General features: G+C 42.0%; 1 protein-coding gene across 1 annotated transcript in view; it reads left to right on the top strand.

The window, feature by feature from the left end:
- The window catches only part of LOC100557053 (uncharacterized), a 62,454-nt gene extending 40,746 nt beyond the window's left edge, over nt 1-21,708 (top strand). The window contains exons 3-12 of the mRNA XM_062969289.1: nt 267-393; nt 971-1,035; nt 3,285-3,411; nt 5,676-7,030; nt 7,632-7,697; nt 13,913-14,968; nt 15,955-16,081; nt 16,512-16,582; nt 17,748-17,874; nt 18,855-21,708. Of these exons, the coding sequence (XP_062825359.1) occupies nt 267-393; nt 971-1,035; nt 3,285-3,411; nt 5,676-7,030; nt 7,632-7,697; nt 13,913-14,968; nt 15,955-16,081; nt 16,512-16,582; nt 17,748-17,874; nt 18,855-20,038 (4,305 nt within the window). The 3' untranslated portion in view covers nt 20,039-21,708. The remainder of the gene's footprint in view (nt 1-266; nt 394-970; nt 1,036-3,284; nt 3,412-5,675; nt 7,031-7,631; nt 7,698-13,912; nt 14,969-15,954; nt 16,082-16,511; nt 16,583-17,747; nt 17,875-18,854) is intronic.
- Nucleotides 21,709-24,961: the final 3,253 nt, after the last annotated feature.

Genomic DNA, 24,961 nt, shown 5'->3' with positions numbered 1-24,961 from the left:
ATCCTGCCTTTCTCCAAGATGGGACCAAAATGGGGGGATAAGCCAAACCCTGCTCCCTCTGCCTCTTTTCCCACTCGCTCTGCCCCTCCTGCAGTCACTTCCATATTCATTGCTTCTCTACTCAAATTTGTTGACCCCTGATATCACATTGAAAATGATGGGAGGGGAAGTAAGGCCAATCTCAGAATGCAATTTCTTTACATTTGGAAAAAAAATCCTTTTCTAATCTTTCTCCATACTTCTGGTATACTCTTGAGCTTTTCCAGGCCCTATATAGCTGCATTGAAATCCAGCCAGATGTCCCTGCATCAGAGAAACCTCCATCAGACACCACGCAAAGTCTCAAGGAGAAGGAAATCAAGCAGGAAGAAGATGGGACTGCAGTCTTGGAGGGTAAGAAGGAACCCTTCTGGGGATTTTGGTGTTTTATGCCATTGTAAATTCCCACTTGTTTAATTCACAACATGTTTGAGGTTGAGACTGTGCACATTGATAATTTGGCTTTGAGATGAGTATATAGGTAGCATTCAATTGCAAAAAGTGTAATTTCAGTGTGATTTGCAGTTTTCTTTGAAGTTATACTTCTACATTGTCATACTGTTGGGTGGGACTGAAATATCAGCCCTTTGGTATCTTCTCAAGTGGGACCTGAAGCTAAGATGAGCCATGAAACTGAGCTGAGAAACAAACAGGCAACAAAGAATAACTTTAGTCAGTTGGAATACCAAGCCCAGTACTAGTTTCAATCCAAGCTACTTAAAGCTTGAGATGGACTAGATGGCCCATGAGGTCTCTTCCAACTCTACTATTCTATAAAATAGCCTAAATTCCAAAATGTTACATATTCCTGGGCTGGGAAATGCTCCTGTGTTCATAGGGTCATTTCCTCATAGGTTTCTTTTCAGGACTGTGATTGTAACTTCTGACATTTTAATATGGTCAGCTTTCGACACCTTGCTCTCTCTTCCAGGGGCTGGAATGACGTTGTTGCCGAATCCACAGTCATCCCTTTGTGATGGAGTGGAACTGAATCAGGTAAGCAGAAGGATTCCTGGGAGAGAAGGACTGGAGCTGCTTGGGTGTCATTTTTTCCAGGCTTAGTCATCAAACATCTGTTAAAACCGAAAAGATTGAATGGGAGTTTCCTAAAAGTGAGATACTGGAGGCACAATTGCAAAGGGTGCCAATAAGAAGGGAAAAAATAAAGAGTAGTCTAAAGAAACTGTAACCCAAAATAGGTAAAGAAATAGTCCAGAATTACTGAGCCGCTCTAAATGAATTCAAGTCTCCAGGGCCAGGTGAACTACATCCAAGAGTACTGAAGAAACTAGCAGTAATTTCAGAACCACTTGCAATAAGATTTGAGAATTCTTGGAGAATGAGGTGAGCTAAGATTTAAAAGGGAGAGCAAATGGAAAAGGGGGGAAATCACCAAAGAAGAATTCAAATGACAAACCAGCACAAGTATGAAAAAGGTCTAACAAGCTAAAGCAGAAAATGAGCTCAGGCTTGCAAGAGAGATTTAAAAAAATAAAAAGGGGTTCTTTTTGGTTGTGTCAGCAGCAGCAGAAGAAAGCAAAGAATAGGGCCTATGCATAGAGGAGTTCGTAAATGCTAACGGGATAGGGAACAGGTATTTATTTATTTATTTATTTATTTATTTATTTATTTATTTCCAGCATTTATACCCCACCCTTCTCACCCGGGGGGACTCAGGGCGGCTTACAACAGTTGGCAACATTTAATGCCAAGAATAATAATAAAACAAAAACAGTACATATCATCAATTAAAATTATAAAAATACATCATTAAAATACATTATAACATTTAAAACATATGTAAAATAGATCAATTTGTCTAAAAACCTCATGCTTCAGCTCTACAAAGGTACAACTTTGTCTCAGTCCTTTCCTAAAAGGATATCAGTATTCAACTTCAGCAAGATGGAGCAGATAAGATAAGATCTGCTATGAGATAATAGGGAAAATGCAAGCCAAAATAAGTAAAGAAATAGTCCAGGATTATTGAGCCGCTCTAAATGAATTCGTCTCCATGGCCAGGTGAACTGTATCCAAGAGTACTGAAGGAACTAGCAGAAGTAATTTCTGAACCACTGTCAATCATATTTGAGAATTCTTGGAGAATGAGAGAAGTCACAGCAGACTGAAGGAGGACAAATGTTTTTATCTTCAAGATGGGAAAAAGAGGCCCCCCCAAAATTACTGTCCAGTCAACCTGAAATCAATACCAGGAAAGATTCTGGAGCCAATCATTAAGGAGGCAGTCTGCAATCTTTTAGAAAAGTATGCTATGATCACTAAAAGGCAACATGGGTTTCTCATAAACAAGTCATGTCAGTCTAATCTGATTCCTTTTTTTGGATAAAGTTACAAACTTTATAGATGAAGGGAATGCTGTGAATGTAGCACATCTGGTTTCAATAACATTTTTTAAGTTCCTTATTATTATTTCATTTTTATCCTGCTTTTCTCCGATGGGTAGGACTCTATTTGCAAACAAACTAGTAAAAAGTGGGCTAGACAATACTATTGTTAGGTGGACTTGTAATTGGTTGAGTGACTGAACCCCCTCTTCATCCTGGAAAAAAATGACAAGTGGGGTGCCGCAGGGTTCTGTCCTGGGTCCAGTACTGTTCAAAACCTTCCCTAATGATTTGGGTATGTGTATCATATTTGCAGATGTCACCACATTTGGAGGGATACTTCACAGGTGGGGAAAATGCAAAGCACAGATACTGGATAACAGTACACGTGTAAGAAATCTTGGAGGTTTAGTAGGCTGCAAGTTGAACATGAGTCAACCATGGGATGCAGAAGCTAAAAAGCAGATGGGATTTGTAGTAATGTAGTGTCTAGATTAAGGGAAGTAATGATGGTCTTGTATTCTGCTTTGGCCAGAACTAATACTGTGTCTGGCTGTGGGCACCATTGTTCAGGAGTGTAGTTGAGGCTCCTTTGGAGTATTTTAAACAGAGGTTGTATGGTCATTTTTTCAGGAGTGCTTTGATTGTGTTTATCCTGCATGGTAGAATGAGGTTGAACTTGATGACATGTTTGGTTTCTTCCAACTCTGATTCTTTGTGCCAATTAATAAATGGTTCTGACTGTGATCAACCAGAATACTCTACAAAACTTACAATTATGGCATGAGGTCTGTCTTTTTTTATTCTAAACAGGAGTGTAAAACTATTGTCCAGAGATTCTTGTAGGTTTTTTCCTTGATAGCCCTTATGTGAGAAGGATTTTTTCCCTTTTTCCACCAGGGTCCAATTGCCTTTGAGGACGTGGCTGTCCATTTCTCCCTGGAGGAGTGGGTTCTTCTGAATCCTGATCAGAAAATCTTGCACATGCAGACCATGGAGGAGATTCATGAGATTGTGGACTCTCTTGGTATTTCCATTTCAAAATGCAGTATCCCAATCAACAGCTCTCTTGTGGGAGCAATATCCTAAATCATCCCAGTAACTAAGAGTCCTCAGGGCAGGGCTTACGTTAGAAATATATGACATAAGATTAATACAGTAGAGTCTCACTTATCCAAGCTAAACGGGCCGGCAGAACCTTGGATAAGTGAATATCTTGGATAATAAGGAGGGATTAAGGAAAAGCCTATTAAACATCAAATTAGGTTATGATTTTACAAATTAAGCACAAAAACATCATGTTATACAACAAATTTGACAGAAAAAGTAGTTCAATACGCAGTAATGTTATGTTGTAATTACTGTATTTACTAATTTATCACCAAAATATCACAATATATTGAAAGCATTGACTACAAAAATGCATTGGATAATCCAGAACCTTGGATAAGCGAGTCTTGGATAAGTGAGACTCTACTGTACATTGATCCCTTATTCTTTCTGGTACAAAGAAACATCTCCCCTTTTCTCTTGGCTGATTTGCTATATCTAGGTGGTATGTTTTAGAAAATATTACAGCTTCTGTTTTTGTCCTAAACCTGCTTTTTTGGACTTTATTGGGGCCTCAGGTGGGACTGTGGCTTTCATCTTTTATTTTCTTTATAATAATAATAAGAATACTTTATTTGTATTCTGCCCTATCTTCCCAGGGGGACCCACTTAAGATGGGGGTGGGACCGAGAGCAGGGCCTCCTCAGCTGACCGCAGTGCCGGACCTGGTTTGTAAGAGGAGATGGACACTGTTTGACTGCCAGGGCAGTGCTTCTGAACTTGGGGTCGCCAGATATTTTTGGCCTACAGCTCCCAGAAATCCCAGCCAGTTTACCAGGCTAGGATTTCTGGGAATTGGAGGCCAAAAACATCAAGACCCCAGGTTGAGAACTACTGACCTAGGGCCTCTTAAGCAGAGATAAGTAACATGTTCCAGAGGCTACCTGTTGCTCAGCCCAGCCCGGTTTTTTATTCTGTCTCCTTCTCTTTGGTGAATTTATTCCTTCCCCTTCACATTCAAATGCTTGCCTTTTTCTCAAGCTAAGATTTTACCTTGCTACCTTTATGTTTGATTTGTATGTATTGACATGTTGGACATTTTAATTTTCCTCTTTTCATATAGTGATCTCAGTGAGGCATAAAGAAAAACTAAAAAAACAAATGCAAATTATGCAAATGATAAAATGTTTTTTAAAGTTAAAACATATTCAGACATGTTAAGGGAAATGAAAATATTTTTTAAAGAATTAAAACCATCTCTTTGTAAGGGTTTTGGTAAAACTAGTTAGACTTGGTGCCTAAGCAACTGCAATGTTAGCACCAATTCGGACTCCAGTTCAAAAACTTCCATAATGGGAGTCAAGTCCAAATGGACCACATTGAAGAAAATGACAATCCACAGAATGGCACTTCCAAGAAGTCTCTGTTATTGCAGCATCTGTATTTATCAGCAGCACTTACCTCTAGTGAACAGTCTTGTCATTCTTCATAAACCGTAATTGTTGGAGGCAATCTCCTCTCTCTCAACACAGTGGGGTACACTTGAGTAATATCCTGGTGTTACGTGGGTGCCACTATAATTGGTTGACATTCCTTTTTTGTTCCTTTCTCTGCTTTCATCATTCTTCTATTCTTGTATCTTTCATTATCTTGTATCTTTCCAGCTTTGTAGAGCAATTCTATCCCTTTGGAGCTCACATTTGCAGCAAATGTTCAAAAAATGTAAGAGTCCTATTTTGTAGTTGATGGTAAACGTGTAACAATCTCTGCAGCACTCAGGAATTAGATATAAGACCTATGTTGGAGCAGAAGAATCCAACCGTAAGTAAACATGGGGGGAGAGAACTGGAGGTTGGGAAGAGAAATAAAAAGGAGGGAACGATCGTGAAATGAATGAAAGCAAAGCAAAATCTTAGCTAGAGAAAAAGGCAAGCATTTGAATGTGAAGGAAAAAGGCATCCATTCCCCCAGAGATAAGGAGGCAGATTGAAAATAACGGGCTGTGCTGAGCAACAGATAGCCTCTGGAACATAAGTTACTGATCTCTGCCTTAGAGCCCCTAGGTGGTCAGTGTCCATCCTTACTGAACAAGAGGTGGGGAGAGAACAGTATTTATATCTTCTTTTCCTCCATGTCTATGTTGTTTTTAAAGAACCATTTCCATCTACTTCGTACCCTACTTCCATAGTGTCCTTATTACTTATGCGGAGGAATGATTATTTCTGTTCTCCTTCTTCACAGCAGATAACTGGAAGAAGAGCAATGTATGCACCAAACACAGTAAGCATTCTGGGCACGATGGGGACCTTCCTAGACATCAGCAAGCCCATAGAGACGATGGAGGTGCTGCCGGAGAAAGGCCTTACAGATGCAATGTATGTGGGCAATGTTTTGCCCAAAATATGGCACTTATTCTTCACAAGACACTCCATGTCAGGAAAACCCCTTTCAAATGGAAAGTATTAGGGAAACGTGTTGTTAATTACAAATGGCCACATCTCAACAAACAAGAAACCTTTGATGGAACTGAGGATTTCATATGCCAAGAGTGTGGAAAACATTTTGCTTACAGATCACTATTGACGACTCATCAGAGAATCCACACAAGAGAGAAAACATACAAGAGCCAGGAGTGTGAGAAATTCTTTACCCAGAGTTCACACTTGCTGAAACACAAGAGATTTCACACGGGAGAAAAACCATACAGATGCCAGGAGTGTGGGAGGTGTTTTGCTTACAGTTCACACTTCATGAACCACAAAAGACTTCACAAAGCAAACAAATTATATCAGTGTCAAGTTGGTGCAAAATGTTTTTCTCAAAAGCCATCCCCTGTGTCTCATGAGACACTCCACGATGGAAAGAAACCATACCAATGCCAGGAATATGGGAATCTTTTTGGTCAAAATTCAGTCCTTGTGAACCAACAGAGAATCCATACAAAAGAAAAAAAATACAAATGCCTGGAGTGTGGAAAATGTTATATTCGGGATTCAAGCCTTGTGGCTCACCAGAGAGTCCACACAGGAGAGAAACCATACAAATGCCAGGAGTGTGATAAATGTTTTCCTTGCAAGTCATCACTTCTGAGACACCAGAGCATCCACACAGGAAATAAACCATACAAATGCCAGGAGTGTGGAAAATGTTTTGCTCAGAATGCACACCTTATAGACCACTGGAGATCCCATACAGGGGAGAAACCATACAAATGCAATGAATGCGGAAAATGTTTTGTTCGAAATTCATCCCTTGCGAGCCACCAGAGAGTCCACACTGGAGAAAAACCATACAGATGCTCAGATTGTGGGAAAAGTTTTGCTTACAGTTCAGACGTGGTGAGGCACAAAAAACTTCACACAGGAGAAAAGCCATACCAATGCCAGGTGTGTGGGAAATGTTTTGCTCAGAATGCACACCTTATAAACCACTGGAGATCCCACACAGGAGAAAAACCATATAAGTGTCAGGACTGTGAGAGATGTTTTTCTCACAGGCGGGGCTTAGTAAATCACCAGAGAATCCACACAACGACTGAACATCAGTATCAAGATGATGGAAAATATTCTTTTGCAAATGCCATCTCTTTTGGCCCATGAGAGACTCTGCATAGGAGAGAAACTATACTGATGCCAGGATTGTGGGAAATGTTTTGCCTAGAGTTCTTCATTTGTAAGCTATGAGAGAATCCACACAGGTGAAGGTCATACCATTTGAACCACCAGAGTGCCTTCAGTAAACATCCAAAGAGCTGGGACAAAGCTAATAAAATGAATTTCACCTGGGAGAAAAGTATGGCACTACTCTTAGATAACGAAAATGAAATGCACAGCTATAGATGAGTGATATCTGGTTGGAAAACAGGATGTGTGAAAAGGATTTGGGAATCTTAGGGCCCCCACACAACTCAGTTAAAAGTCAGGTTTGTGAGCCTCTCAGCAAAAACATTCCTTACAACTTCTGTGAGATGCAGTCCATCCTGTGTTAAAAGCTCATCTTCCTGGAAAACCAGACCATGGTCCAGGAAGCCAAATCGTTCTTCATGACACCATTTGCAAAGATAGTTGTTCATCTCTACAATTTTTTTTTCGCTCTTCCTGGGCCATAAACTGGGAGGAGAAATGAAAAGACAGCCTGTACATTACAATCCTTTAGTTTTCTCCCTAGAGCTTCAAAGTCCCTTCTGATCTTTTGTAGACTATGCCTTACAGCATTATTGGTTCCCACATGAACCAACAGGAGAGGAGGTGGTCAGTGCGCTTGGTGAGTCTCATCAGCCAGTCAGTTACATCATGGATTTTTGCCTCAGGAAGACAGCATGCTTCTTGAGACATTCTGTCATATTTGCAAATCACCACTTCTGGTTCTCTCAGGAGGGAGCCCCCTACTACAAACACACATCTCCTCTGTGGACTGACAGGGTCCCTTTCAGTGTTGAATCTGGTGAGATTCCCTGCACATCTCCTGAGAGCTGACCTTGTTGCTCTTGTTCTTGTTCCTCTTCATGTTTGACAGTTCCATATCTCCAAACTGACCTCTTCCTCAGAGACATCCCCCTGCATTCATCAAGGACCATCCACTCAGATGTGTTCGAGAACTCTTCAGTCTCCCTAGGGTGTCCTTCTTTTGCTTCATAGATGATTGGCGAAAGAGCTTCTACTTAATTCTGTAACTCCAGATACTGTGTTTGTGAACTGGGCTCCTCCTCCTCTTCCGAGACGTCTAGCATGCATTAATCAAGGACAGTCCACACAGTTGTATCCAAGAACCTCTCTAATCCTTGTCCAACATGTTCTAATTCCTCATCATATCTGACAGGGTAGAGAACTTCAAATAGATTTTGCAACCCTAGATTCATAGAACCATACTTGGTCCTCCTAAGTGTTATATTCCTTCAAGAATTGATCTCATCCACATTTGAAGTGACCTTCTTATTGTGATTCTCTGTAGATTCATTCATTGTGCGTTGTATACCTAGGACGGTTTTCTGGGCTGTGTCCAAGTAAAATGCAAACTTCCTGATGTCCTTCAGTGTAGAGATTTGGGCCTCCAGTTGTTGAATCTTCTCTTCCAAAAAGCCACCCATTTGCATTTGCTGCAGATGTAGCTTGCCAAGTGCACTGGCAAAAGACCAACATTTTAGAGGTCCTGCAGGTGACCTCAGTTCCTTCTTCATGCTCCATAATCAAGTGATTTGGAAGATAAGCAGGAACTTTTCCCAGAACTTCCCAGAGATGAAATTGTTTCCAGGCCTTTGCTACTGGCTTCGCCCCCAGAAAGATCAGATGACCCACCTGAAGTTTTGTCACTCAGACACATGGCCAAGGTTGTACCCTCCTCAAGCACACAGTCTCAAACTCAAGGCCTCAAGCAGAGGTATCGGCACAATAGACCCAAGAACAACTATAATGCTTTAAATAGACGCCTCACCTTACAAACACCCAGCTTTTAAACGAACGAGAAAGAAAGAAACACTCAGCTCTCTCGCACACTTCAAGAATTAAGTTTCTGCCCAAGCACAGCTCACCTCCTGCTTCCTCTCCAGGCTCTGCTCAATGATATGTAATAATTAAAGCTGCTATAAACACAATAATGATTTGTCTGTCTGCTTGAGTTCTCCATGAGATTGGGAAACTCATCACCTGGAAAAAATGGATCAAATAACATTTTAGGTTTCAAAAATTGACAACAAGAGCTTTTTGGCAGTGGAATATACTGCCTCCAATTGCAATGGAGCCGCCTTCTCAGGTGATTTTTAAGCAGAGGCTATGTTATTGAGAAATAAGATACCCACCCCCATCCCCATATATAAAATTATATAAATATATGAATTGTGAGATGTGGCTTCATTGGAAAATATAGCTAGCCACTTAGTTTGACTTGGGACTGATCTATTAGGGCCCTTCCACACAGCCATATAACCCAGAATATCAAAGCAGATAATCCACATTATCTGCTTTGAACTGGATTATATGAGTCTACACTGCCATATAATCCAGTTCAAAGAAGCTAGCCTGGATTTTATATAGAACTGTAGAAAGGGGTATTGACAACTCTCTCTTTGGTTTTGAACTTTATTCAGGGTTTTTGCTTTGTTTGATTTGGAACTGCTTTGGAGAACCCTTTTGCTTCTCTGGACACCTGTATCACCATGGAACGGGGCTGGTGTTTCTACAGTCAGCCTTTGTGGGTAAACATCTGATTCTGCCTCAGATTTCGTGGAGTCCCCTTTCCTATCATCTGAATCCCTAGGTCAGTGGTTTTCAACTTGTGGGTCCCCAGATATTTTGGCCTTCAACTCCCAGAAATCCTAATGGGGTAAACTGGCTGGGATTTCTGGGAGTTATAGGCCAAAAAACCTGGGGACCCACAGGTTGAGAGCCACTGCCCCAAGCTGAGGTCCTCTTCTCTGGAGCAGCAGAAAGCAAGCTCCCTATGACAATCCTTCAGAGGGTTAAATACGGTTGTCATGTCAATTATTTTAAAAATAAACCATATGTAATAATAATACTACTAATTTTATTTCTTACCCGCCTCTCTTCATGGCTCGAGATAGGTTACATTACGAAGACACATAATCATTTTAAAACTCTGTAGAATGTTGTTTTTCAGCTGGGATTCCAGAATTGAACACAACGCTTCTGTGGAGGCCAAGCCAAGGAAACGGTTCTTGCGCTATTATTTCCTTGGATGTGCAAATCGTGTCTCTGTCTAGAGTCCACTGGCGGTTTCCCTGCACCTGGCACACACACTTTATTAAGGAAAAATATTTGGGTGGAGGATTGGACCTGTTAGGATCACAAAACATCGGGGTATAGATTATGAACAGTTAGGATCACAATCTAATGAGGGTACAGTACTTGCTTCAAATACTGTCTCCCGTGTTTAACATCTACATGAAGCTGTTGGGAGAGATCATGCAGAGATTTGGAGGACTTCCAGTGAGCCATTGCCCCTACAGTATAATTTCACTTACAAACTTTGACAGGTTCTTCATAAACTACGATGCTTTTTTGTTGTTTATTCGTTCAGTCGCTTCTGACTCTTTGTGACCTCATGGACCAGTCCACGCTAGAGCTCCCTGTCGGCCGTGGCCACCCTCAGCTCCTTCAAGGTCAACCCAGTCACTCCAAGGATACCGTCCCGTCCATCCATCTTGCCCTTGATCTGCCCCTCTTCCTTTTTCCCTCCATTTTCCCCAGTATCATCATCTTTTCCAAGCTTTCCTGTCTCCTCATGATGTGGCCAAAATACTTCAGCTTTGCCTCTAATATCCTTCCCTCCAGTGAGCAGCCGGGGATTATTTCCTGGAGGATGGACTGGTTGGATCGTCTTCAGTCCAAGGCACTCTCAGGATTTTCCTCCAGCACCAGAGTTCAAAAGCGCCTCTCTTCCTTCGCTCAGCCTTCCTTATGGTCCAGCTCTCGCATCCATAGGTTACTACAGGGAATACCATTGCTTTTGGTGGCCTAGAGGGTTAAAGCCTTGTGACTTGAAGGTTAGGTTGCTGACCTGAAGGCTTCTAGGTTCGAATCCAACCGGGGAGAGCATGGAGGCGTTCCCTCTATCAGTTCCAGCTCCATGCAGGGACATGAGAGAAACCTCCCACAAGGAAGGCAAAACATCAAAACATCCAGGCGTCCCCTGGGCAACGTCCTTGCAGACGGCCAATTCTCTCATACCAGAAGCGACTTGGTGCAAGTCGCTCCTGACACGAAAAAAAATAAACTATGCGGACCTTTGTTGCCAGTGTGATGTCTCTGCTCTTCACTATTTTATTGAGGTTGGCCTTTGTTTTCCTCCCAAGAAGTAAACATTTTCTGATTTCCTGGCTGTAGTCTGCATCTGCAGTCATCTTTGTGCCTAGAAATACAAAGTCTCCATGTTTTCTCCCTCTATTTGGATTATGGTTGCCATAATCATGGTTTTTCTTGATGTTTAACTGCAATCCAGCTTTTGCATTTTCTTCTTTCAGAGTTTACTTTCTAAGAAAAGACAAGCCTCAATGGTTTAATAATTTCCCAACACTGCCTGCCTCTGCACTCAAGGCTGACTGAATAAAGCCCAACTGACTTCTCCAACTGTCAACCTGTTTAAAAACTGAACATTCTAAACTGTCACAGAGCGGTCATGTGACCTGCAGCCCCTCCCACTGCTTTAGGTATATAGAGATGAGAGGCTTTTTTGTGTATGTGTTTCAGGAGCGACTTGAGAAACTGCAAGTCGCTTCTGGAGTGAGAGAATTGGCCGTCTGCAAGGACGTTGTGCAGGGGACATTGCCTGGATGTTTTGATGTTTTACCATCCTTATGGTAGGCTTCTCTCATGTCCCCGCATGGAGCTGGAGCTGATAGAGGGAGCTCATCCGTGCTCTCCCTGGGTGGGATTCGAACCGGCAGCCTTCAGGTCAGCAGCACAATCTTCAAGTCATCATTCCTGCTGGCAACAGGGCTTAACTCACTGCGCCACTGGGGACTCCTAGAGATGAGGTAACTGCAAACAACATAGATATATACTTCAGGTTATAAAATGACATACAGTAGAGTCTCACTTATCCAACATTCGCACATCCACCGTTCTGTATTATCCAATGCAACGTGCCTCCCGCCCAGATACACAGCTGTTTCTCTAGGCAGCAATTCTATCGTTATTTGTACTCAATGTTTTCAATACATTGCAATGTTTTGGTGCTAAATTCATAAATACATACAGTCATTACTACATAACGTTACCATGTATTGAACTGCTTCTTCTGCCGATTTGTTGCAAAACATGATGCTTTGGTGGTTAATTTGTAAAATCATAACATAATTTGACATTTAATAGGCTTTTCCTTAATCCCTCCTGATTATCCAACATTTTCGCTTATCCAGCGTTCTGCCGGCCCATTTCTGTTGGATAAGCGAGACTCTACTGTACTAATAAAAAAAACAAATATCACATAGAGGAGGCTTGAGAAGGTTGCTTCCTCCAGCATACTTTTAATCCACATTACATTCAAAAACATGAGCCTTGTTGTTACGTTAGAATCAATTATGTTATATAGCCTTGATTTTGTTACAGGCTGTGAAAATTTGATCTAAGTCCCTGGTTCTTATATACAGTAGAGTCTTGCTTATCCAAGCCTTGCTTATCCAAGTTTCTGGATTATCCAAGCCATTTTTGTAATCAATGTTTTCAATATATCGTGATATTTTGGTGCTAAATTCGTAAATACAGTAATTACAACATAACATATTGAACTACTTTTTCTGTCAAATTTGTTGTATAACATGATGTCTTGATGCTTAATTTGTAAAATCATAACGTAATTTGATGTTTAATAGGCTTTTCCTTAATCCCTCCTTATTATCCAAGATATTCGCTTATCCAAGCTTCTGCCGGCCCGTTTAGCTTGGATAAGTGAGACTCTACTGTATTAAGGAGTATGTGTGAAAATGATCTAGGAGTCCTCGTGGAAAACAAGGTAAATATGAGCCAACAATGCTATGCAGCAGCTTAAAAAAGTCAATTTTGACCTGGATAAATAGTAGTCTAGTGTCTAGATCCAGGGAAGTCATGCTACTGCTCTATTCCGCCTTGGTCAGACCACACCTGGAATACTGTGTCCAATTCTGGGCACCGCAATTGAAGGGAGATGTCGACTGTATGCTGGAATGTATCCAGAGGAAGATGACTCAAATGATCAAGGGTCTGGAAAACAAGCCCTATGAGGAGTGGCTTAAAGAGCTGGGCATGTTTAGCCTGCAGAAGAGAAGGCTGAGGAGACATGATGAGAGCCATGGATCAAGATGTGAGGGGAAGTCATAGTTTGGAGGCTTTTAAGCAGAGGCTGGATGGCCATCTGTCGGGGGTGCTTTGAACGCGATTTCCTGCTACTTGGCAGGGGGTTGGACTGGATGGCCTATGAGGTCTCTTCCAACTCTACTATTCTATGATTCTATGAAAGCTTGTTTTCTGCTGCCCTGGAGACTAGGATGCCGAACGGCTTTACAGGAAAGGAGATTCCACCTGAACATGAGGAAGAACTTCCTCACTGTGAGAGAGAGCTGTTCAGCAGTGGAACTCTCTGCCTGGAGTGTGGTGGAGGCTCCTTTTTTTGGAGGCATTCAAGCAGAAGTTGGAAGGCCATCTGTCGGGAGTGCTTTGAATGTGATTTTCCTGCTTCTTGGCAGAATGGAGTTGGACTGGATGGCCCACGAGGTCTCTTCCAACTCTAGGATTCTATGATCCTAAGGAAATAACTTTGTAGAGCAGTGGGTCCCCAGGTGTTTTGGCCTACAACTCCCAGAAATCCCAGCCTGTAAGGATTTCTGAGAGTTGGAGGCCAAAACATCCTGAGACCCACAGGCTGAGAACCACCACTGTACAATAAAAAACAAGAGGGTCTCTCTCTCTCTCTCTCCCTCCTCTAGAGCAGGGCAAGTCACGTGATGGGGTGTGGCCGGGATCAGGGAAGCATCGACGCATGCGCAGTAGGGCAGCAGGGAGGGCCTAGCATTACCAGGCTCCCAAGTAAATACAGGGCTTATTTTTACTCACTCTCTCTCTTTAAAAAAAGCCTCCCAAAGCCCATTGTTTAATGCTTGCTTACTTTCACAGAGGAAAAGTGATTGTTGCCTGAGAATTTTGGGGCAGAGCCTATTCAGGGATTTCTTTCCCTTGAAAGAAGAGGGAGGAAAAGCATCTTGGATAAGGTTTGGTTCTTCATCAGACAGTGGTTTCAACATGGAGAGACCCAATTCACCTGAACCTGAAGCAGGACTTGGGAGCAGTAAGGAATCCTGGGAAAGAACTACGCAGATGTTCCTGAATGTGCACATACAGCGCCAGCGCTTCAGGCAGTCCTCCTACCAAGAAGGCGAAGGACCCAGAGAGGTTTGCAGCCGCCTCCATGATCTCTGCAGCCAGTGGCTGAAGCCAGAGCAACACACCAAAGCGGAGATGCTGGACCTGGTGACCTTGGAGCAGTTCCTGAGCCTCCTGCCCCCAGAGATGAAGAGCTGGGTCCCATCAGAGCAATATCTTGGTTTTTCAGAGTTTTGGTGGAGAAGCTGTTGCCCCACAAGAGAGGAAGGGAAAATAACTTGGAACGCAGTTGATGCTTCCTTGGATACCAGTACAAAGATAGACAGTCCCGACTCAATTGGACCTGTAGCTGGAAGAAGCCCTGATATTGGTAGCAAGAGCATTGTGGAAGTCTGGCAAAGAACCATGAAGATGTTCCTGAACGAAAGCATGTCTAGCTCAGACATACAGCGCCAGCGCTTCAGGCAGCCGTCCTACCAAGAGGGTGAGGGACCCAGAGAGGTTTGCAGCCGCCTCCACAATCTCTGCCGCCAGTGGCTGAAGCCAGAGCAACACACCAAGGCTGAGATGCTGGACCTGGTGATCCTGGAGCAGTTCCTGAGCCTCCTGCCCCCAGAGATGGGGAGCTGGGTCCGAGAGTGTGGGGCAGAGACCTCTTCCCAGGCGGTGGCCCTGGCGGAAGGCTTCCTCCTGAGTCGGGCAGAGGACAAGAGGCAGGAAGAACAGGTGAGAGCATTTCCTCTTCATTTCACTAACCTTGGGACTGATAGACAGATTAAGCTTACATCCTGTCTTTTTTCCAAGATAGGACCGATGTGAAGCAGAAGCCGGCCTCTGATCTCTCTGCCTCTCTTCCCACTTGCTCTATCCCTCCTGCTGTCACCTCCATATCCCCTGTTGTTATGAACCAAAAGGGTTCCTGTTCTTTTTTGATGCAGAGTGTTTCAGGAGTAGTGGTTTATTCAGTGAGGCGCTTTCAGAGACCAAATTTGGTTTTAACGCTTTTTATGTAACATTTATTGATAATCATAGCAGAATCAGATCAAAATCACATCAAGAGAGAGCTGTCATGCACACGCATATACATACTCACACACACAAAGGCCCTGTTTAGAAGAGGTGATCAGGTTTCTCCAACATGCTTGGACACTCCGTGACCAAGGTTCCGGAAAGTGTGCTGGATCTTTTAGGTCTCCTGCATTTATAGCCTAAAGTTCAGTCCTTTCGGTGAACATGCTATTCTGTTCTTATCGCATGGTTTCAAAACATTCTACATCTCAGGCTGTATGACGTATGCGGTACAACTGCACACGTTATTGTCCATTGTTATTTTGGATACACCTTACTGAACCCTCGGTTCGTCTTGCCAGGTTAGATACACCTTGTTGTTTTCCTTCCTTCACCCTCCAAGTCCATCCCATATCATGCTTTGCGTGGACTCCCATCTTTTGAGACCTGTGTTGCTTCTTTCCTTCACAAGCACCCACACAAACACTTTAATTCCTTACACTGTAAGCTCAGTTTCTGCTCTACTCAAATTTGTTGGCCCAGATATCACTTTGAAAATGATGGGAGAGGGAGTATAGCATTTCTTTCAAACTAGGTTGCCATTTCAGAGTTATTTTTATTAAAAAATCCACGCAGTTTCTGCACATAGGTCTGTGATATTTTTGAACTTTCTCCATATTCTGGAATACTCTGTGCTCTTCCAGGTCCAAAATAACTGCATGGAAGGCCAGTCTAATGTCCCTGCATCAGAGAAATCTCCATCAAACACAACCCAGAATCTCAAGCAGAAGGAGCTGAAGCACGAAGGAGATGGGGCTGCAGCCTTGACGGGTAAGAAGGAACCCTTCTGGGAGTTTTAATGTTTTATGCCAGTGTAAATTCCTGTTTGGAGGGATTGTAGCACATCCACAGTTTGAGCTTGAGAAAGTGCATATGCAGGATCATTTCACCTTGAGATGGGTATATATCTTAGACTCATGTCCTTTGTTTTATGTCTGTTTTATGAACTTTAGTATGTATAATACAGAAATGCAGTTTTAATGTGAATCTTTTGTATATTGTATATGTATATTTGTTGAATTTTTGCAATGTTTCTGTTTTTTTAATTGTGTTGTAACTTGCCCTGAGCTGCAAGAATAGGAGGGTAAGAATGCTCCTTTGTTCATAGGGTCATTTCCTCATAGGTTTCTTTTTAGGACTGTCATTGTAACCTCTGAGATATGGTCATGTGACCAGCTTTCCACAATTTGATCTCTTCCAGGTGCTGGAATGATGATGTTGCTGAATCCACAGTTGTTTCTTCCCCTTTGTGATGGAGTGGAACTGAATCAGGTAAGCAAAAAGATTCCTAGGAGAGGAGGACTGGAGCTGCCTGGTTGTCATTTGTTCCAGGCTTAATCATCAGATATCTGTTGAAACAGAAAAGATTGAATGAGAGTTTCTTAAAAATTAGATACTGGAGGCACAATTACAAACAGTGCCATCAAGGAGGAAAAACATTATGAGAAGTCTGAACAAACCAGAATAGATGTTCAAAGAATGTTGAAGTGAGCTAAGATTTAAAAGGGACATCTACAAGAAATGGAAAATGGGGGGGAAATCACAAAAAAAGGCTAACCAGCATAAATAGGGAAAAGGTCTAACAAGATAAATCAGAAAATGAGCTCAGGCTTGCCAGAGAGATGAAAAACAATAATAATGGGTTCTTTGGTTGTGTCAGTAGAAGAAGAAAAAACAAGGAAATGAAAGGGTCTCTGCTTGGAGAAGGTGATGAAATGCTAACGGGATTGGGAAAACATAGTTTAGTCTCAGTCTTCTCCCAAAAGAGAATCAGTATTCTACTTGAGCCAGATGGAGCAGAAGAGGTAATAGGGAAAATGCAATCCAAAATAGGTAAAGAAGTAGTCCAAGAGTACCTGACCACTCCAAATGAATTCAAGTATTTGAGGACTCCCAGGGAACAGGAGAAATCCCATCAGACTGGAGGAGGCAAAGGTTGCCGCTATCTTCAAGAATGCACAAAGCGTTCTCACCAGTGGTTCCTCTTCATCCTGGAAAGAAGGGACTAGTGGGGTGCTGAAGGGTTCTGTCCTGCGCCAAGTGCTGTTCCACATCTTTCTTACTGACTTGGGTGAAGGCTTAGAGGGCATGCTTATCAAGTTTGCAGATGACACCAAAGTAGGAGGGATAGTTACTGCTCCAGAAGAAAGGATCAGAATTCAAAATTGCTTTAAAATATTAGAGAGCTGGGTGAAGCTCAGCTCTTTCCAGTGCTAGGTATCACAATAAAAACTGGAACATGTCCAGATTCCATTTCTGATTCTACATATCTATTTAGAAATGATTATGTGACCAACCGAACAGCTCTACAAAGCTTAAACTGTGACATGGAGGCTATAGTCCTTTCCCTTTCAAACAGGCCACAGGAAAGTAAATTCTTATAATATTTTTCTTCATATCTCATTTGTAAGAAGAAAGTATTTTCTTTTTCCACCAGGACCCAATCTCCTTTGAGGATGTGGCTGTCTATTTCTCCCTGGAGGAGTGGGCTCTCCTGAATCCTGATCAGAAAGTCTTGCACATGCAGATCATGGAGGAGATTCATGGGATTGTGGACTCTCTTGGTAAGGCTTCCTCATTGATGGGGATTTCCATTTCAAAATGCATTATCCCAGTCAGCAGTTTCCTAGTGGAAGTAGTATCCTAAATCATCACACTCTCTGAGAGTTCTTAAGGCAGGACCTATGTTAGAAATAAATGACATAAGTGTACACAACTTACACTCCCCCTGAGGACACAGGTCTGCAGTCTGGGGGTCCTCTTGGATTCAGTGCTGACGGTTGATGCTCAGGTGTTGGCAGTGGTCAGGAGCATCTTCGCACAGTTAAAGCTTGTTCGCCAGCTGCTACCACACCTCGAGAAACCTGACTTGGCCATGGTGGTCCATGCTTTGGTTATATTCACATTGGATACCAGTACAAAGATAGACAGTACAAAGATATTGCAACTCCATTTCGGTAGATGATCCTTTCGATGCTCTGGTCACTCTCTGGAACAGGGAGATGACTAGGGCAATAGACACAAATCTTCTGGGGAGGCCCTGCTCTTGTTTCCACGCCCTTTGCGGGTTCTGCTGGTGGGAACAAGGGACAGGTCCTTCTTAGCAGTGGCCCCTCGGCTATGGAATCCCTTCCCAGTGACATCAGATTGGCTCCCTCCCTGCTGTCCTTCAGAAAGAAAGTACAACTTGGCTATGGAACCAGGCATTTGGAAAGTAGGTACAGTGCAAGACGCAACTACAAGGTTAATGCAATGTGATTAGAATGGCTTTTGGACTATGATTTTGGGACTATGTGCTATGTTTTTATCTCTTCATTTTAAATTATTTATATGTTACTGTTTTGATTTTAATCCATAATATATTTTGTATTTTGTTTGTTGTTATGTTTTAATGCAGCATTGAATTATTGTCAAATTGGAAGCCGCTCTGAGACCCCTTCGGGGTTGAGATAAAGAGGGATAAAAAAAAGTAAACAAATATCTCACTTTCTTAGACTCCTTATCACTCATGTTGAGGAATGATTGTTTCTGCCCTTCTTCACAGCAGATAACTGCAAGAAGCATTTGGGACACAATGGGGACCTTCCTAGACACGAGGAAACCCACAGTGAAGATGAAGATTCTGACAGAGACAGGCCCTACAAATGCAATGTATGTGGACTGTGTTTTACCCAAAATATGGAACTTGTGCTTCACAAGACACTCCATGCTGGGAAAATCCATTGTACATGGAAAGAATCAGAAAAAAGTGTTGCTGACTGCAAATTGCCACATCTGAGCCAAGAAGAAATCTTTGAAGGAACTGAGGATTTCATAAGCTGGGAGTGTGGGAATTTTTTTATCCAGAATTCACACTTGGTGAATCATGAGAGACTCCACACAGTACAGGAACCATATCAATGCCAAGACTGTGGGAAATGTTTTGCTGACAATTCAGCCTTGGTAAGGCACAAAAGACTCCACACAGGAGAGAAGCCATACCAATGCCAGGAGTGTGGGAAATGTTTTACTTACAGTTCAGTTTTAGTGAGGCACAAAAGAATCCACACAGGAGAGAATCCATACCAATGCCAGGAGTGTGGGAAATCTTTTGCTTGCCGTTCAAACTTGGTGAGGCACCAGAGACTCCACACAGGAGAGAAACCATACCAATGCCAGGAGTGTGGGAAATGTTTTGCTTCCAGTTCACAATTGGTGAGCCACAAAAGACTCCACACAGGAGAGAAGCCATACATATGCCAAGAGTGTGGTAAATGTTTTGTTGACAGTTCAGCCCTGGTGAGCCACAAAAGACTCCACACAGGAGAGAAGCCATACCAATGCCAGGAGTGTGGGAAATGTTTTGCTGATGGTTCAGCCTTGGTGAGGCACAAAAGACTCCACACAGGAGAGAAACCATACCAATGCCAGGAGTGTGAGAAATGTTTCGTTTCTAGTTCAGACTTGGTGAGGCACAAAAGACTCCATACAGGAGAGAAGCCATACCAATGCCAGGAGTGTGGGAAATCCTTTGCTCGCAGTTCACAACTGGTGACCCATAAAAGATTTCATACAGGAGAGAAGCCATTCATATGCCAGGAGTGTGGGAAATGTTTTGTTCAAAGTTCATCTCTTGTGAGCCACCAAAGAGTTCACGCAGGAGAAATATCATACATATGCACAGATTGTGGGAAATGTTTTGCTCAGATTTCATCTCTTTACAAGCACCGGAAAATACACACAGGCTAAAAAACATACAAACAAAACCTTGGGGAAATGCTTTGTTTGCGTTCATACCTTTTGAACTAATAATAATAATATTAATTAAAGAAAACTTTATTTATATACTACCCTGTCTCCCCAAGAGGACTCAGAGTGGTTTCCAAAACAAGGTAAAACATTCCATTGTCAAAAAGGAGACCATACAACACAATTAAACATCATAAAACAAAAACATACAATCTTGCTAAAACAACCACAAAAATTTAAAAACCAGTTTCAACTATCACAGACTACATACAGGAGAGACATCATCCAAAGAGCTGGATCAAAACTAATAAAATGCATTGCAACAGGGAAATTGCAAGTTCTAGACGTTCTGGTGCTGCAGACTAGACATTCAACATTTTTCAGTGAACCTGTGTTATTCCCTTGGCTTCCAGTAACACTTGGCTTGACTTTGGACTGATTTCTTCGATTCTCTTCTTAGTTTCGAACTCTTTCAGATTTTTTGCTTTGTGTGATTTGGGACTCTTTTGGAGAATTCTTTTGCTTCTCTGAACACCCATATCATCTGATTTCAAACAGAACCATTGGAGAAGTTTAGCCTAAGATTTGGTGGAGTCCCCTTTCTTGTCATTTGAACCCCTAAGTTTAGGTCCTCTTCATTGTCATGTCACTTATGTGAAAAATAAACCATATGTAGTTCCATCCATTGTCCCTCTGAGCTTAGTTTCATTACCACCTTGGTTGCAGATTTCCAGTTTGTGAATGTTATTTTTCAGGTGGAATTCCAGAATTGAACTATAATTTCCCTCACTATTATTTCCCTTGATCGTATCTCTGGCTAGAATTTGCTAGCTGAGCCTTGTTATTTTAGAATTAACCATGTTATATATCATTGATTTTGTTATAGACTGAGATTTTGATCTATAGTAGAGTCTCACTCATCCAACATTCGCTTATCCAATGTTCTGGATTATCCAATGCAGTCTGCCTCCCACCCAGATCCACAGCTGTTTCTCTAGGCAGCAAGGACTGAATTTTTTACGCATTTAATTTCTGACAATATTTTTACTGTAAGTTCATTTTATGCAATTCTATTTTTATTTGTCATCAATTTGTTAGTAGCCAACGTTTTTGTAGTCAATGTTTTCAATACATTGCAATGTTTTGGTGCTAAATTTGTAAATACAGTAATTGCTACATAGCGTTACCATGTATTGAATTGCTTTTTCTGTCAATTTGTTGTAAAACATGATGTTTCGGTGCTTAATTTGTAAAATCATAATGTAATTTGATGTTTGATGGGCTTTTCCTTAATCCCTTCTTATTATCCAACATATTCACTTATCCAACGTTTTGCCGGCCCGTTTATGTTAGATAAGTGAGACTCTACTGTAGTTTGCAAAATTTAAGTCCCTGGATCTTAATAAATGAAGGAAATAAGTTTGTCTGTATAAAGCAGGCATGGGCAAACATTGGCCCTCCAGGTGTTTTTGAACTTCAACTCCCAACATTTTAAACTGTCAGTAAGCTGGTTAGGATTCCTGGGAGTTGAAGTCCAGACACCTGGAGGACCAACGTTTGCTGATGTAGAGCAAAAAACAACTGTTTGTACAATCAATACAAGCTTCTCAACTAGTCCCTTCTAATTGCTTGAGATAACCTAATTACCAATAAAGAGATGACTGTATGTACATGAATCTAAGGCACACTTTTTTTGGCTAAATGCCCATAATGGCAAAATTGGGCGGGCAGGCATGGGTTCACAGGAGAGGCAGCAGGAGAACATGTCAGCCTCCTTGCCTGTCCCAAGACACCTTTGCCTTTGGCCCCTCACCTCACCTGGCCCGACAGAGCCAAGGCCATCTCTTACTGCTGCTGGTGAAGCCTTTTCCTGCCGCCTTGCCAGAACCAGAGCCACCACCCATGTCTCTGTGCCACTGGGCTATGCCATCCCCTCCATGCCCGTGCCGCTCTTTTAAACCTTTTTTCTGTCCTTTCCACTCTTCTCTCCCTTTCTTCCTTTTCTTCTTTCCCTTTCTCTCTCCTATCCTCTTGTCATCCATCTCTCCCTCTTCTTTTTTTCTTTCCTATCTTCTCTCCATCCCTGCTTCTCTCTTCCTTTTCTTTCTTCCCTTACTGCCATAATTCCTTCTCATCTTCCTTTTTTCTTTCCTCTCTCATCACTTTATTTTCCCTCTTCCTTTCTTCTTTTCCTTCACTTCTTCCCTCTTTCTTCCTTTTCTTTCTTTCCATCTTTTCCTCCCTCCCTCCTTTCCTTTCCTCCTTTTCCTTCCATCTTCCCTCCTTCCAATTTCTCCCACCTTCCTTTCTTTCCCATCTTCCCATCAATTGTTACCTGATTTTCACGTCTTCCTTTCCTTAAGAGTTGTTGTGGCTCTTTTTTAGAGACACTACACACATCTAGGGATTGAGTGAACTATCTTGGAAAACATGTTGTCGAAGGCGTTCATGGCTGGTATCACAAGGTTGTTGTATGTTTTCCGGGCTGTATGGCCATGTTCCAGAAGTATTCTCTCCTGACATTTCACCCACAGAGGTACCTCACCCCCAGGATGCTTGCCATAGGTGTGGGCGAAACGTCAGGAGAGAATACTTCTGGAACATGGCCATACAGCCCGGAAAACATACAACAACCCTATCTTGGAAAATAGTTCAATGCTTTTCCTAGTAGGAGATTGTCAGGGGTATGATTGCTGCTGGGCATATTTTGTGGTGGTGCATCTGGGTCTGCTTGTTTTCAAAGTCATTTCTGTGTTTCGGAGTGTGCAGGAACCATTATTACTATTTTCCATCCCCAACCAGGTAAATGTATTGAGGAACAAAGGCATACGTTCGATATCAAGTGTGCCATCAACCTCAAGCATACCAAATCTATTTTGGGCTCTATTTCTGTTTTACTTCTCATTCTAACAAGGTGGGTGAAAACCTGCACCTCACCTTACAGTCAGTTGTACTGGGGATGGTCTGGGTATATTTCCTTTTTAGGTAAAGGTAAAGGTTTTCCCCTGACGTTAAGTCTAGTCGTGACCAACTCTGGGGGTTGGTGCTCATCTCCATTTCTAAGCCAAAGAGCCGGCGTTGTCCATAGACACCTCCAAGGTCATGTGGCCGGCATGACTGCATGGAGCGCCGTTACCTTCCTGTTGGAGTGGTACCTATTGATCTACTCACATTTGCATGTTTTCAAACTGCTAGCTTGGCAGAAGCTGGGACTAACAGCAGGCGGTCACTCCGCTCCCCGGATTCAAACTGGCGAACTTTTGGTCCGCAAGTTCAGCAGCTCAGAGCTTTAACACACTGTGCCATTGGGGGCTCCCATATTTACTTATTATTCCACTATATTTGCCCCTCCTTTGTAGCAGTCATGTGCAAGACTGAAATGTGAAAATCAGTGACACCCTTAACAAAACTATTGAGTTAGGATTCCCCTTTAATGGTCAGTGGGGTTGGGGAGCAATGGTTTGAAAGGGAGAGAATATATGTACCGGTAACTATCCTATGAATACGGAATTTTTCTGCCATGACTATATCTTTGCCCTCATCTTGAGTCCTTTGGTTCCAGGGCTTTTGAGAGATGCTCTTTCCCTTCTTCCAGTGTAATGCTGGGCAAGGAAGGGTTAAGGGCAGGGAGTTTGGTTCCCAGAGAGGCAGGAAGGAAGTGGGCCTCCTTAGACCCGCCTTTCCTGTCCCCCTTAACCCTTTCTTGCCCGGCTGGGAGAGGGGAGTTTGCCACTTTGGCCTCTCCCTCCTCCTCCTACTTGCAGCTTGTCTCCTTCTCCTCCTCTTCCTCCTCCTCCTTCTCTTTCTGGTGAGTCTTATTCCCAGATCTTCTCCAAAGGGCAGAAGAGGGGCTGAGGCCACAACACCTGGAAGGGGGTGGGGGGCGAAGTTGGACTAGGCCTGTACTAACATGGGATTGGGGGTCATCACAACAGGCTGTGAGGTTGTCACAGGGGAGATAGGCAGGCCTCTTGTGGTTTTGTCAATGCACGTATTTCATAGGAAAAATATTTTCTATTCTATATTCTCATCAATGAATTTCTTATTTAATATTTCTTAAAATTGGAGTCTGATTTCTTTTTATCATAAATCAGATATGCATGCCATCCATATTTTAGATCAGTCCCTTCCGTTGTAAGTAGTCTTAGAAATATCCTCTCTTTCATCTATGACCTAGCTGCAGAATCATAGTATAGTCTCATATATGGTAATGCCTTTCCTCCTCTATCTATTACATTTTATGTGTATTTCATTTTTTTAATTGAATAAACATGTAACATAAGTGAGAGACATACATACATACCATTCCATCGTGCATAAAAAATAAAAGAAAAAAAATGACAAAAAAGAAAAGGAAGAGATAATAATAAAAAAAGAAAGGAAAGAAACAAAAAAAATTAGGGCCTAAGTCATCCCTACAAACACAACATTTGTCCACTCACAATACAGTCATATTAAAATTGACTTCCCTCTGTTGTGTGGTGCTTTGCAAACTTTTCTTTCTATGTATAATACATCTTTGTTTCTCTTATTTGCTCGTTACCTCTTTATTTACATAGTCTGGGACGGTTCTTTATTCAGTCGTTCTTCACTGAGTCTTCTTCATATTATTATCTTACATTTTTCGTTTCTTAGATAATTTTTAATTATTTCCCAATCTGTTTGTTTTCTTGGTTTTCCTTGAGTGTTTGATAATAAATATGTTAATTTGTCTATGTTCATTCTTTCAAAAATTTTATTATACCATAATTTAATGTCCGGTCTATTTTTTCCCCCCTCCATTTTTTGGCATAGATTAGTCTTGCAGCTGTTGTTAAGTATTTCATTTTTATTCAGGGTTTTTAAATTTTCCAAATGAATTTTATCAGTTCTTTACTTTTTTTTCTCGTGTCAGGAGCAACTGGAGTTGCTTCTGGAGTGAGA

Source organism: Anolis carolinensis, chromosome 2, assembly GCF_035594765.1.
Source record: "Anolis carolinensis isolate JA03-04 chromosome 2, rAnoCar3.1.pri, whole genome shotgun sequence".
In the NCBI taxonomy this organism is placed as follows: domain Eukaryota; kingdom Metazoa; phylum Chordata; class Lepidosauria; order Squamata; family Dactyloidae; genus Anolis; species Anolis carolinensis.
Note: the sequence above shows the minus strand (reverse complement) of the source record. Positions and strands in the feature narration are given on the sequence as shown.